Here is a 15,696-nt window from a genome sequence, read left to right on the forward strand (position 1 = left end):
ATGACGTGCCACCGAATATTCAACTCTCTTTAAAACCTTCGATTCTCCACACTTCTTTCTCTCACTTGGAGTCATCACAAACCCTGTCTCGCCAATGCTCCCAAAGTCACGCATCCCTCCTCGCCATCTAAACTCACTCGCTCCCATTCTCTCGGCTGTGCTTCGTATGAGCGTCGCCTCCACAGGCGTGAGACCGCACGGCAGCGCAACATCACCGGGACGTCAGCCGTGCGTCACTCATTCATTGCGGACGGCCAGAGCCCGCTATCACTTTTTTAGGAGCTCATTGCAGTTCGCACAGGAAGCATTGGCAAGGGGGAACAGCGAGAAACAAAAAAACAAAAAATAAAGTACAAAACAACAGATGATGACAGTCTTAGAAAAATGAGAACAGTAAATATAATGAAAAAGAAAGGCGAGCTAAGACGCATTTTTTCCCCCTCACGTCGCCGGTAGAATTCGCCGACGACAGCGAGAACTGAAGGGCCGGCTTGGGGACCATCAGTTGTCAAAGCTTGCCGGACTTTGACAGCACCATGTGGCCTTTTGTGACGATGCCGACCGTCGTCTGCCGGTGCCGGGCAGCCCTCGATGACACGGGCCGCCAGACCTCTGTGCCCAACATGCGACAACGTGAAACGACCTCCGAAAACAGCCGGACGACCCTCGCCGATGCAGGTGCGACGATTCGCCGACGAGTGGCCTTTTGGTAATGCGAACTGGCCTCTCAAACTACACACACACACACACACACACAAACCAGCCCAGGGCGATGCCAACTGGTCACCGTCAACCACAGTCTTCCTCCTCCATGCAACCACCACCAGTCTTCTCTCTCGTCCTCCCCATCCCCACTTCCCATTTTCTCAAAAAAAGTTCTTGTCCCCTAAGTCTTCCGAGCTCTTCTCTCCCCCAACCCCATTTTTTATCACCGGCATTATTTTGTCAAAAGTCCTCGCAGCTGTCCGCCGTGGGGCATGCTAGGAAGGACCATCAAGGGGCTGCACCAAGGACGGGACCGCCGCGTGGCTCTGCAGTCGTGCCCCATCGTGGAGAGATGCCGCAACGGTCGTGCTCACCCTGGTCGGCCGATCGGTTGGTCGTCGGTGTGCCGATGCTGAAAGGCCGTGGGGCGGCTCTAAGGCGATGCGGCGTGTCAGGGACTGCGACAGTGTCAGGGACTGCGACAGTGTCGCCGCCACCCCTGGGGCGCCGCCGGAGGGAAGGGTGGGCGGTGGCTGCCTGGGAGGGCGGTCGGGCGACGGCTCTCATTTGCCACCCTCGGCGGCCGACTTCTCCGTCAGCTCCTTCATCTTCTCGACATAGTCTGAGAAGGAGTCCCTGAAGCGCGACCACGACTTCTCTGGAATGGTGATGGCCGCCCGGAAATTGTTCTTCACCTGCAATGACATCACAATTACGACACAGCCTTTTGTTTGCTTCATGACTGCGGCAGAGCATGTAGAATGAAGACACAGGAGGAAGAGACAGAATGGCCCCTTCAATAACAAAGCACCACTTTTGGCACAAGAAGATGCGCAGTAAGGGGAAAAACGCACAAAATGAAAACAGCAGTGCAAACGCCACTTTGCAATGCAATTCTGTACCCGTTTTATGACAGAACACAACAACAAGGACCATCAAGAGGCCGCAAGAGAATGTTACAAGAGAATAAGGAGGAGTCAAGAACTACCAAGTCAAAGCGAAGTGCCTCGAAAGTACGCATCTCATCTCGATCATCTGCTCGGGGACATAACGAATTCAATAATGTCTTTAACGCATGGAGAAATGTAGAGTTACTAAAACTGATTCGCAATAGTATTTGGGGAAATTGTCTTTTGAAAGATTTGAATTGAAGGAAACGATGACCTCAGCAATTTATTTGTGTTAATGTCTTATCTAGTTGCTAGGTGGCATTGCAACTCCACAAGACCTTTTGTGGTAACCCTCGTGGCAATTTTTGCAAACTGTCGGCGTAAGAGTGGATAAAGCAAGGCCGATTGCAGGCGAATTCTCTTCTCTGGCCACAACGCTTATGCCTCAATCCAATCCAAGTCACCTAGAAAGTACTCTATATCTGTCCTATCAAACGAAAAATTGGCCCCGTATCTGCATGTAATCTGCAAATGTCGTCGAAAGACAATAGTCTTGCGTGTGGAGAGAGTGAACAATTAATTTGTTGTTCTACCCAAGAAAATCGGTGAATGGTATTTTGGAGGCGCTGCATTAGAGTGCTTCGAGCGTGCAGCGGAGGCGAACGAGCGCGTCAAGTCACGTCACACTTGAGACATGAGGGCCACCTGGCAGTCTTCTTGCAAAACGAAGCGCATGGCTCTGAGACAGGAGTGCGCGCCCGTCTCAGAGGTGATAAGGTGAGGAACGCAAGGCGATGGGTAGGTGCCACCAACATCGCGTCTTAGCAAAGCGTTGGAAATACTAACCTTTACGTGTAAGCGTTGCGTGGTCAGTGCAGCGTGATAAGCGCTACGTTCTTTAAAATTACTTATGTATGCATTTTCCAGTAAACGATGCACATGTAGAATATATACGTGTTGTTATGGTGCCCCAGACTTGCACAATAATTGCTTATTATCTGACAAGTGCACAAGTATGAACGCTAAACCTTGAGCAACATTGGTGGGCGCTGCGGATGGGGTCAGCCGTTTCAAGTACCCGGTGCCGTTAAGAGTGAATAAACAGACAAATGTACAGACAGACAGACCAAAATTTTTGCGTCGAAGGTCCCCAAGAAAGACTATCATCTTTAAAAGGGTGTCTCTGTCTGTTCTCTTCCAAGCAGATGACAAAATGATTGACAGCACTGCCTTTTACGGTTGCTGTTCTCACTTGCGATCAATGCACAAGCCTCAATGAATGCCATGCTGAGTGACAGAATGCTTTATCACAAAATACGCACAAGATTGCGCCCACGAAGGTTTCCACACCAACTTGCCATGCATTTTATACAACCTGATGGTGCCATCTAAGGCTTTTGTAGTAGTAGTAGTAGTAGTAGTAGTAGTAGTAGTAGTAGTAGTAGTAGTAGTAGTAGTAGTAGTAGTAGTAGTAGTAGTCTTTTATTTAGCCACAATTTACAGGCCGAGCATTTCGACCGCCTGTGCGACCAGTCGACGCTGTTCTTCTTCCCCTTCGGCCCTGATCCAGTTGAGCCAGGAGGTGATGGAAAGGGATGGGAGAGGGTAATAGCTGGATTGCTGAGCAGTTGGGCAGTAAAACAGGCAGTGTGACAGGTTGGCATATAGGGAGGGGCAATTAGGACAGCAGGAGTTAGACCTATATTTATGAAGAAAATGGCGAGAGGGGATTATCAGGCAATTCCTTTGGATGTGCCGTAGAGTTCGAGCCTCGAGCGCAGTGAGTGATGGGTGAGGGGGAGGGTAAAGACGCTTGTCGAGCCGGAGCTGGAGATATACCTCCTTGATAGTGTCACGCAAGGAGATCTGCCCATCGTTATTCGCAGAGCTCTCACTGTCTTCCGAAAGTGTGGGCCAGGGAATGAACGGTGCCCGGTGCAATATATCGCGGACAAGCTGATGAGCTAGCTCATTGCCGTTAATACCTGAATGTCCAGCAACCCAGCGGAGGAAGACAGTAGAGGGTTAAAGAGCGGAGGCCGCTCGCTTGACCGCCTGTTGAAGAGCAGGGGGCAACGTGTTGTTCTGTATGTGACAGATGGCAGCGTGCGAGTCGGAGTAAATTGTGTACTGGGGGAAAGAAGGGAGTGAGGAAAATGACTGCATGGCGTGGACCATGGAAAGGACCTTGAGCGAAAGTACATTTGGCGGGTGCAAGTATGGCCCACTGGTGTGCGTGTCAGGTGCCGAAAGGTGTGGATGGTAGATAACGTAGCCACACGAGCCCCGAGGAGCCATGTATGAGGCATCCGTGTAGACAACTCCCTGTGTAGAGAGAGGAGGAGAATGATGATGTGCCGCCGCACGGCGCCGGCCGGCGTGAAGAACGAAAGACATATTGGATGGGTGGGGAAGGATGCGAAGGTTAGAAGCAGCGGTGCTAGCGGCAGAAGGCAAGGTGGGATTGGAAACGGGAATGTGAGGGATACCGGCTTGGGCCAATAGCCATTGTACCTTGACGAGTGAGAGAAAGACGGGCAATTTGAGAGTCGTGGTGCAGAGAAATAAGAGAACGTAATGGATCGAAGAGGCCTGTGGCGAAGAGCTTAGTGGTAGAGGTAGTGACAGGGAGGTTTAGAGCTGCCTTCCTCGTAGAGGCCTAATAGAGCTCTTTCGAGTGTGTTGAGTTGGATTTGGGTGAATTGAACATAGGGTACAAAGTACAAGAACTTGTTAAGGGCGAGCGCATGTGCATCCCGGCACGCATTAACCTCGTGGAGCCCCGACTGCTGAGTGACAACGCGTCGCAGGAGGTGATGTAGCGTGATGTAGGGCCTGCACGTTTTTTGTCGCGTGCAAAGGGAAGCCAAGAACTTTGCATTGCTGAACAGTGGGGATGAGAGAGCTAGAAAGATGTAGGGAGATGAGGGTGTTGTGGGAGCGCTGGTACGCAGACCGGTTTAGCAAAAGTAGTTCACATTTCTCCGGTGCAGGAGACAGGCCAGCAATAGCGAGAAAAAAAGCTATAAGGTCCAGGCCACGTTGCAAAGTATCCTGCACATGGCCGGGACATCCAGACGTACACCAAAGAGTGATGTCATCTGCATAAAAAATATGGTGGAGGTCAGGTATTCGGGACAGTTGGGAGACAAGGGGGGCCATAGCCATATTAAATAGAGTAGGGGATAGTACGGCACCTTGAGGAGTGCCGCGGGTGAGGGAGTGTGGGTTAGAGAAATGAGTATCGACTCTAAAGCGAGCAATTCGATTTGAAAGAAAGGATCGGATGTATAAATACATGCGGGAGCCACATGATAGGGAGGAGAGCTGAGAGAGTATCTGGTCATGACTCACGCCATCGAATGCCTTCCGTACATCGACGGTTACAAGCGCATGGATCTGACTGCGAGAAGGTGAAAGAAAAGTATGCTGAAGAATAGGGAACATGTCCTGTGCACATACGTGGCGTCGGAAGCCAATAAGAGAAGGAGGGAAAAACTCTTTCGCCTAAATAAAATCAGACAGTCGAGTCAAGGCTATTTGCTCAAGAGTCTTGCCAACGCATGACGTCAAAGAGATAGGGCGAAGGTTAGAGAGAGATGGAGGCTTGCCCGGCTTCGGAATCATGCAAATTAGAGAGGATATCCAAGAGCTTGGCAGGCAGCCGCTGTTCCATGCTTCGTTGAATGTGTGTAAGAGAAATTCCTTCGCGTTGTCGGGAAGATTACGTAGTGTAGTATACGTTATCTCATCCTCACCGGGAGCCGAGTGGGTAGATTGAGTGGCTAAGGCAGCTTCCAGCACCCTGAGCATGAATGGGCGGTCCAGGTTTGGGTTAGCTTCGCCCCAGTAATCTGGGTAGGAAAGTGTGAAGGGGGGTGGGAGATACAGAGATTTTAAATTGTCAAAAACATCAGATGGATTCCCTTGAGTGAGAGCTTTAGCTAGAGTAGGAGCAACGGCAGGCTTGGTACTTAAGAGAGACCTAAATAGAGACCATGTAGAGCGCGAGTGCAGTGCAAAGTCAAGGCTGTCACACAGCGTGTTCCAAAGAGAGTGCTCGAGGGAAGTGCCGTAAGCGATAATTTCAGCCCGCAGACTATCAATGCGGGAGGAAAGTTGGACGTTGTGTGGCTGGGAGCCGAGAGAGCGTTTCAAATGTTGATGACGTCGCATTAAACGGAGGAAGTGAGGATCGGTGTCATGAATGGGGAGTTGAAAACGAGTGCGGCGACTACGGGATGTTATTGCTGTGGAGATCCGCGACGTCCAGTCATCATGAGTTTTAAAGGAGTCAGACAAAAGGTTATAACAGAATGCTTCCCAGTCAGTGTGAGCGACTCGTTTCCGCCTGTTGTGGGAAAGAGGGGTGGTGATGTGTATGAGAAAGTGATCACTGAAAAGGTTTTCAGTGGACATCTGCCAGTGAAAAAGAAGGGAACTCTGAGAAAAAGTGAGATCAGGTGCAGTGGAGCGCTGTGAAACAGTGCCCGCTCGAGTAGGGGTGTCAGGGGTATTTAAGAAGGGTGAGATGGCATTCCTGGGCGAGGCAGTGGAGAAGGCAACCTGGTTTGAGTGTTCAGGGGTAACACGAGAGCCTATAGGAGCATTAAAGTCACCCCCAAGGAGGATATGGGTGGTCGATGGAAGGGAGTGCAGGAATTCGCCAAGAGCACTAAACAAAGAGGGCGTGACAGGGGGGTTGTAAAAGGACATCAGAGCGAGAAAAATACGAGTAGATGGTTCGTAATAGACCACACCAATTAAATATTTCAGGAGGGGGGAGGGTACGTCTAGTGGTTGAACAAGAACGTCATTGCGTACATAAATGGACGCAAGTGGCGTTCCTGTCGTAGCGTGATATGCACAGCAGCCCGGGACGGCAAGGGCCGTCCAAGTCTTCTGTATAAGGAGAAAATGTGGTAATGTGGGGCAGGTGAGAAGATATTGGTGGAGATGGGTCCTATTATGACGACAGTTGAGGCAGTTACACAGCAAAATATCGAGGTCCTTTTCACGCGCCATCTAGGTCTTTGAAGTAGAGGAAGCACCTGCACGTGCGCGTTCCTTCTTTTTTTTTTTTTGCCGGGGGAAGCGACTCTTGCAGGGAGTTAAGCATATAGGTGAAATATTCCAGTTGCTTAGATTGGGTTTCGAGGGTCGTAAGAATTCAGACAATGGAATTTTCCAGCTGAACCAAACGAGCGTGATGCGCAGTGGTGGTGGTTTCGACCATGTCGGCCAATTTGGTTACATGGGAGCTGGAGGTCGGGGCGGTGAGTGTGGTGGGCTGCTTATTTAGCTCCGTGAGTTGATAGGTAAGAGACGATGTGGTAGTTGCGAGTGTCTGCATCAATGCGAGTATTTTCTGTTGTAGCTCATCTGATATGCGCTGTTGCGCACGCTGGTTGCGCTCCAACATAGCCAGTCGCAGATCGAAGGAGCGGCTCTCGTTACTCAAGGATGGTGAAGGTGTGTTTGATAAAGAAGTGCACATGGGAGGCGTGCCCTTAACCTTAGCGACGTATGAGCCCAGGGGGGATGCTGAGGGAGGTGAAATGAACTTATGCGCTGACGAGGAGGGCGCCGAAGGCTGAGTGGCTCGGCGCATGGCTGTGCGACGGAGAAAAGCTGCTTTAGCGCAATCGCGTTGCTTAGCTAGAAAGTAGGGGCAGGTGGAGTAGAGAGATGAGTGGGTGTTGACCTGGCAATGAATGCACCAGGGTTGGGCGCAAACGTTAGCATTGACATCTGCTGGTAGAGGAGACGCACAGCGGCGGCACTTGGCCGGAACGCTGTGTTGGGGGCATTGATGAGCACGGTGCCCTATAGCAAGGCACCGAGTGCAAGTAAGGGGCTTAGGTTTATGCAGACGGCATCGGAAAGAGACGCGTTTAAAATACACAAAGCGAGGGATGACGGTTCCAGCAAATGTTATGATGACGGATTCAGTGGAGCCCATCATACGTGCAACGAGTATGTAAAAAAAAAAGGATTCGAGGTCATGCAAGAGCTGAGATGGTGTGAAGTGACAACCGACATTTTGTACGACGCCGAGACATGTTATTGGAGAACTGGGGGCATAGGGCTTAATAGTGATCGGCTTACCATTAAGTTCCAGACTTGTAAGGGACAGTAGGAGATGGGCAGTGAGAGGTGAGTGCGTTTTTAGAAGCACAAGGCTTTGAGCAGGTTTGGCTTGAAGGGTGACCTCCACACTGGTCTTGGGAGAGAGACTTGCGACGGCTATGATGGTAAAAAGCAGGTCATAGAAAGACAGTTTCGGCGTGAGTGTTCCGGGTGAAAGTTGGATTCCGACGGTGATGAGCTCGGAGCGAGGGCGGGCAGTCGAGGCAGGTTTTCGATTGGCACTAACCGTGTTCCAGCTGCCTTCAGGAGATGGCGTATTGTCTTCGTTGACCTGCGACGCCGTGAAGTCCATTTCCGTCGATGAGTCGTCAGCTGAAGTGATGGAAGGCAAAACTTCGGCGATGAAAGGAACGATGCTCGTCGAAGCGCGCTTGTCGACAGACTCGGAATTCCCAATGGGTAGGCCAGACGCAGATACGGTGGGAAGAGTAGCAGGCGTGGTTGATTGCAACGCCAACGCTGCATTACGGCTCTCGGGCTCCGGTTTTTGTGTTGCTATCAAGCTGGGAGTAGCAGAGACGCCACCAACGTTGCACGTTGCTGGACAGTGCACGCTGTTGAAAAACGCTGCCTGTTGCTGTATTGTTGTCGGCGGAGGGCTGGTGACATTGTCAGATGTTGACAGCAGAGGCACGGCTGTATCAGCGGTACGACCAGAGGAGGCTGGGCTTACCGACAGGGCGTCAGTTGTCGTTGGTGTCAAGTGCTGGGCGGCACGCTGCATCGCGGAGGTGCAGGTGCGGCGCCGCGCCACTTTGTACTTTTGAAGGGGCCTGGAGGGCAAGCCTGGGGTCGAACCGGGGCCCGGATGGTGTCCGCATGTCCCAAAAGTCTTCTAGAAGGAATAGTGAGTTTGTCCAGACACGGGCGAGGCCCGGTAACTAGCCAAGAACGCGTGAAAGCGGAGCACTGTATGCAGCCAGTCAAACGAAATGGCGTCACCTGGTGGTCCCTTTGTAGTACACGGTCAAAGGGAATTCGTTCTGCTGTATTCTACCGGGGTCACAGACTTCACGCGGCAAATTCAAAGAAATCCGACTGAGCTCATTCGGCCAATCTACTAAAAAAAGTACATTGAAATTGCTTACATTCCACTGACAGACTGCTTTTGAGGTTTCGGTGTGAAAGTCTATGATGAAATCTCCAACTCCACATTTTTATCCCAATAAAGAGCCTAGTTAATGGCAGTAGAGTTGCCAAAGAATTGATACCTCTTGTCTTGCCCACCTACAGGCTGAATTATATAAACTTGCCCCTTGGCCTTTTTAAGAGAAACGTACAGCAACTCCACTAATGCGATACCTGAAGATCTTCATAGCACGATCACCCACCGATTCCCATTCGTGCTCCATTTACCAGACTGCCGATAGCGTCAGCGTTTGAGGTAAGCATGCAGGGTTTCCTTCGCACGACCAGAATTGGTTGGGCAGATTCGCAAGCTCAGTGTGTGACATGTGCGCTACCTTGTGCTGAACTTTATAGACTTAACAGCTACAGATTTCAGTGGCAGCATTGTCGTACGCACGAAACCTGACGCTAGCACTGGAAAGAATTGATAAACGCGGCCTCCAAAGGAGCGTTGGTCACTTGCTCATTCGTAGGCGCAGTCTTCCAATAACGAACGCTCTCTCAATCATGGGCTCAGTGGTGGTTAGCTGTTCCCAACATGGAAGTCCGATATTTTAACGGCGAGATTCATTTTGATAGATTGATATGTGGAGTTTAACGTCCCAAAACCACCATACGATTTTGAGAGACGCAGGCGCGACTCAATTTATGTTGTCGCATTTCATTGTTGCCTGCACATGGACACACGACCTCTCGCTCCAGCACCAGGACGCGAGTCCTAGGGCACAATGCCAAATAAAAAGAAGTAGTAGTGCAGGCATGCACACGCCAAGCTTTGCTCGCCCCCATTTTCCCAATAAGGAAAGGCCTCCTTAAAAGGGCACTGACACAAAATTTCATGACCAAAATAGCCTGCCGAATCGAATTCCATGAACATGTATATACCGTATTTACTCGATTCTACTGCGCCCTCGATTATGACGCGCACCCGGTTTCCATGACGAAAAAAAAAAAAAAAAAGCAAGACATCGATTGCAACGCGCACCCATTTTTCTCGTTCGCCCGCACAATCACACCACTCGGGAAAACGACTCCTTTCGGGAGCGTCTTCCTTTTAAATATGAGGTACGGGGGAAGCTTGTGCCTATCTGACGTCCAACAGAGCATTGCCGTCACTCTAGTTTTACCATGGCCCGATGTCAGCACGCGAACTTGCTTTGCCCCCTTCTTCTCGCCAGTTGTGGTGCCAGGCATGTCGAAGTAAAGAGGCGTCTGATCGGCATTTCCGATTTGTCCAAGCAGGTAGCCGTTGTTGTGCCGCAAGTTTAGGACGAACCTGTGAAAACTGTGAAGCTTTCCTTCGTACTCCTCCGGCAACTTTTGGCATATACCCGTTCGCCTTCCAAGGGAAAAGCCTTTCCTCTTCATACAGTTAGCCAGCACCTGCTCGCTTTAAACTGGCTCGGCATTAGCCCCTTTTCTAAGGCTAACTGCATAGCCTGCACTTGGAGCAGTTCTGTCGTCACGAGCCGCTGTGCCGCTCGCTGCTCAAGCACATACTCGCCGAGCAGCTCTTCAATTTGCAGAAACCAACCCTTCTGTGGTCCACTGAAGCCTTTACGTGAATATTTGTTGTCGACAATATTCTGCTTTTGTTTCCGCCAGTCCCGCATGCACATTTCTGGAACTCCGAACGACAGCGATGTGGCCAGATTTCCGTCCGTTTCGGCACACGCGATGACTTTTCTTTTAAAAGCGGCATCGTGGTGCACTCGTCGAGTTTTCAGAGTCGGCCCTTCCATGCCGTCGATGCTAATGCACTACCAGATGACGAACTCCACAGCACACGTACGAAGTGCCGCACATGAGAAATACAGGCACAAATGGCCAACGTGCCATGCCAACGCACGTAGGGCCATTTTGGAAATGCCAATAGCAATACAATGACCGTATTCATTTTTTTATCGTACTCGATTCTAACGTGCATGTGATTTATGAACTCGCTTAACCGGAAAAAAGGTGCGCGTTAGATTCGAGTAATCACCGTACCACGTGCGAAATAACGTGAAGGTATTTTACAGGAATTTGGAAGTTTTTATGGAGAATCAAGCAGTCCCCCTCAACGGTGACCCACGGCGACCCCCTTACTTCCCCCAAATCACCACGCTGTAGTCAATACAAGAAGTTATGATAAGCTCAAAGCTGCTATTTTTTTCTCTTTGCTGTGTTTCCTCCAGCAGACTTCTACATGGCGGCTGCATGCGAGTTTGGGGCCACGGCGCACGCATTCAAAGTTTTATGTTTGGCGACACTGCTGTCCTGTTGCCTGTTCAAACGGACTTCTTGACGCACAATGTGAAGAAATGCGTCGCAGTTCTGTGTGCTGACGTGGCTGAGCGTTGCACCCGATGAGTAGTGATAGTTGCACCCGGCGGCTTGTCATTTTTGTTTGGAGCTCTCTCCAATCAAAAGTAAGCCCAATTGGTAATGAGGAGCCTGTACCTAATCATTTGTCGTGCACTGAACCGAATGATGTGCTGTGTTATGACTAACAGGGCCCTGGTACCACATTGCAGCAAAAAAATGAGAGGTCATTATTGTGTGTCAGCGCCCTTTAACATTATTCGGCTGCCAGGCAAGCCGACAGCTCTTTAAATTGGCTCGCACTCTCTGCCTCTCATTCTGGTCCACAAGCGTGCAGAGTATTGAAACATCAGCGATAATGAAAAAATGCCTGCGTGTGTTCCAATCTGAGCTACCCGCAAGCTAGGCTACACTGTATTTCAAATAAACCCTCTGTTACTTGTTTTAACGCAAGGAGATACGTGCTTTCCCTCAAGTGGCACCGAAGCTCGTCCGAACAGCGACCCTCGTCAATGATTTTAAGGTAATCGAGTTTCTGCCTACCGCAATCATTGCCTGCTCACCGAAGAGCCCAAGCACGGAAACACTCAAGCTCAAGCGCAAAGCCCAGATATTGCAGTTAATGTTTCTTATCAATAACAATTGAACCAATGCTTGGTCCAGACGACTTTACAAAAGAGCAGCTCGGCCTCCTCAGTAAATCCCTCAATCACCCTTGCATTGGCTGGATCGCTACTGACTCTCGACGTCTTCCACTACTATTTACTGGGAAAGCTCAAGCAAAGTTTGAGCAGGTGGTGAACCGTAAGGATAGAGCCACAGCAACATATGCGGTGCTCACAACATCGTAGACATTCCTCTTTAAACCACTCCGATCTCAAAGACAAAAAAGTGGTTTCCTTCTCATTTTCACTACCCTTCCTGCAGGTGCAATCTTCTCCTTGTAACTCATTTCTTCCTGAATCACGCAAACAATGTCTCCGTTAAGCGTTGGGACTATTGGAATTCCGCGCTTTTTGGCTTCATGCTCCCATCTTCACTTGAGACGTCAGGAACACACAAAGAGAGTGAAACCAATCAATCATGGGCTTATGTGTGAAAAGGCAGAACGGGCATGCGACCACACGGCAAAGCAGGGTCACAGACAGTTCGCTACTGATATTCCTTATTATGGACCAATCAAGCACTTATTTTCTTGAGACTTCATGTGAACAGACTGGTGGCACTCCAAATCGTGCCAAGAAGACGAAATGCTAGAATTTCACGCTCATGCTTTGTGTTGTCGGCGGTTGTTTAGGGACCCTTTAAAAATCACCAAACTGTACACCACTGGCTATGGCAGTCGAACCCATGCTATTCACATGCCAACTAACTCATTGTTCAACTTCTGTAAATTGACAATATAAAGTTTGCACGCCAACTATCATTGTGGACACCTTATCCGGAAACAATTCAACGAGATGAGCAACATTAATGGCGGGCTCATTGACGTGGACAAGTTTGCCTATCTACGTTGGGTCTTGACTGACGATGTGGCACGGGCTATTGCAAGAATTCCATCAACTGCAAGCTGCTACTGTGAAGCTTTGGACATTATAAAACAGTGCTTTGCCAATGAAGAGACAGAGTTCAGACTCGCAAGCAGCAACTCATTTACATGCAACCAGTCCAATTCTCAAATGACCTTCGACGACTTCGCTGCCTCAATGACACTGTACAATGCCAGACAGGTGCCCTCGAGACTCTTAGTCCTGGCAGCTTCCTCAGCCCGCTCGACAGCCCAAAGTTGATCTTCAAGGGCAGAGCTTCACAATGCATTTTCCAAGCACACACACCAGTGATTGCTAGAGGCTGCATTCCCATCGCTATTTGTTATCCCTTGACATTTCCATATTGTCAACAGATGCGAGACCTCTACGCTGGTGTGTCTGACCCCGATTTTACAAGTTCTGCAATGGTCCTCTTATCGCCGGGAACAATGCTAAAAAAAGCCATCAAAGAACAAATACTCTTAAACCTTATTATAACAAAGTTGCATCTTCCATGAAAATAACTTTGCTATATCCGAATACTCGTTATAAAGGTTTATTCCTAACACTGTATTTATTGCAAGACCATTTTTATTTACTTCGTTACAACAGGTATGTCATTATATCCAGGTTCGTTATATTGAGGTCTGAGTGTAAGATGAAAAAGATGACGATTTGGATGATCGTTTTGTGCCACTGTTTCAGGGTGATGTGCCCACATTCTCTTCAGTAAACAAACTGTACTATCACCTTTTGTATGTGCCTCTTCGCATAACATTATGTGCTCTTGAGTGGATCTAAAATCACAGTCCTGGCATTAATCTGTCTTGCTTATGTTAGAGTATATGAGGTGCAAGATTGCAGCATTCAGATAAGTTCCAATCAGTAACTGCTGCCAGTCGACAGGCGTGTTTAGCCCCCACCTCAGCCAAAGTAAAAGTAAAAAAGCAGTTTGTCTTCATTTCTTGTCCGCTTTTTTTTTCTTTGTCTATGTACGAATGCGAGCTGCCCCGAGTACTGTACCCCGTAGTACAATGCGCTAGAAGAGACCAAGAGCTTAAGTGTCACCAGAACTGATTTGACAGGCAAGGGCCCCTTTGCACCATGAATCTGACAATGTGTGCATTCATTAAAGCAAACTACACTTTTCTATAAAAATACCTTGAACAAGCTAATCACTGTTTGACCTATGCTGCAATCAAAAACTGCTGTGACAGTCCTCAAAAAAAGTGGACACATTTTTTTTTTTTTTTTGCAAAAAAAAGTAGCCACTGCAGCCCAGAGCTTTTTGAGATGCTGAGCAAATGTGCTGATGTCATCTTTTGTATGGCGCGTCATCTGCAACAACTGCACCGTTAAAGCGTGCACCGTTAAAGATACAGGACGCAGCTGTTTGTCATTATGACAGATGTTGTAACCCAGCTGCGGAACTTTTATCGTCCCTAACTTAGTTGAACCTCAGGTAGATAAATAGCGCTGTCACAAGTCAGATCAGTCAGTGGTGGCAACCTTTCGCCGCAGCGCAGCGCAACTCTGCTGCAGCTGCCAAAGATGCCATGGTTCGTTGCCACTTCAACACTTTCGGAGCGCTGGCGTAGCGAAGTAAGATAAACGTTTCTTTTGTGTATTCTAAGCCTCCTGCGGCAACAACCACTGAAAAAATTAGGAAACAGTTGACAATAACGTCGGTCCTTGGCAATCACAAAGTTTTACCAAATTGAAAAACTACTTAAACATCCCTTTAAGCCGGCAGGAGAGCCAGTAGCATGGAATGTTGCACACACAAAAGTGGTGTCTTTGAGAAACCCCTTGGCAAGCCACTCACCTCTGAGATACGCATGTAGATGCCTCGGGTATTCTGCCCAATGTCGAAATAAAACGTCTTGTTTTCTACACGCATGTGGCGCCCTTCAGGTAGTTCCCCTTTGAAAGCTGCGAGAGAGAATAAACAACAGAAACCCAGATCACTACTGGCTTTGATAGTGCAGCAGCACATGTAGATGACCTATGGTCGAGTCCTTACTCGTGTGCAAACACAGATCGCAAAACGGGGACAAATAAGAATCAAGCATTTCTGGGCGCCACCCATCTTTGACGCAAATAGTCAAAATAGATCGTCTGCGGCTCGGAGATGTAACAATCGTGTCACTGGCGTAGCAGAGAGAGGGACTCGACACTGCCTCCCGCAATCATATTTTTTTTTTGTATGTGCATATACAGTCGAACCCCGCTACAACGAAACTGACAGGGCACGAAAAAAATTTCATTGAAGCGAAAATTTCATTGTTGTGAAACCGAAAAAAATATAGCTGATCTGAGCTAGCGAAACAAAGGAATGTTTATTCTCAAAATTCAAAAAAATGTCCGCTGCTTTCTATTCTTTCCCAGCAGTGTCACGACATGATTTTCACCCATGCATAGTGAGGCCATGGTGAAAAGCATGCTGAAACAACGCCTAAAACTGCTTTTGTGAACGAACCGAATAGTTGCATTAACACCTTAACACCAGCAGCTGTCTGTCGTCAAAAGTATCTGACAACGCCGAGATGGAGGCAGGGTATCGTGGAGCGGCGACTTTTGCATTATTCTATGCCATCCTTATCATCCATCACTCGCGGCTAGCTGATTTTGTTGATAATACGGGCAAACAGCCACTCTGATTAGTTACCACACTGGCCAAGCCCGAACATAATGATAAGCATTGGAATTGGAAAAGGCATCGTGCTGCGGTTGCACCCAGCAGCTGCAACAGTTTATTCCTTCCTCCAAGAGCTACGAGAAGGAAACCATGCACTGAGCGATTGATCTTCAGCTCTGGATCGTCTGCGGCTCAAAAGCAAGCCAGTGGCAAAACAAAAGCAAGGCAGTCTCATTGCCATCGCTATCGAGCAATGGCGGCGCTCATGCTTGCTGAATGACGGCAGTATAGCGGTGGCTTCTGGTGGTGCCAATGTGTGTTTCAGACTTCGTTGACGCATTTTCAGGCTCTG

The 15,696-nt window shown here is 49.0% G+C and overlaps 1 protein-coding gene across 2 annotated transcripts in view; it reads right to left on the bottom strand.

Moving 5' to 3' along the window:
* Positions 1-1,136: 1,136 nt before the first annotated feature.
* Positions 1,137-15,696, bottom strand: part of LOC142786485 (transcriptional regulator protein Pur-beta-like) — a 167,590-nt gene continuing 153,030 nt past the window's right edge. Inside the window, exons 7-8 of one of the 2 annotated variants that reach the window (XM_075884195.1) lie at positions 14,532-14,638; positions 1,137-1,400 (exon numbers count right to left, since the gene is read on the bottom strand). In XM_075884195.1, the coding sequence (XP_075740310.1) occupies positions 1,269-1,400; positions 14,532-14,638 (239 nt within the window). In that variant the 3' untranslated portion in view covers positions 1,137-1,268. The remainder of the gene's footprint in view (positions 1,401-14,531; positions 14,639-15,696) is intronic. The other variant, XM_075884196.1, reaches the window with a different exon arrangement.

This window comes from Rhipicephalus microplus, unplaced genomic scaffold (genome assembly GCF_043290135.1).
Source record: "Rhipicephalus microplus isolate Deutch F79 unplaced genomic scaffold, USDA_Rmic scaffold_24, whole genome shotgun sequence".
NCBI lineage: Eukaryota > Metazoa > Arthropoda > Arachnida > Ixodida > Ixodidae > Rhipicephalus > Rhipicephalus microplus.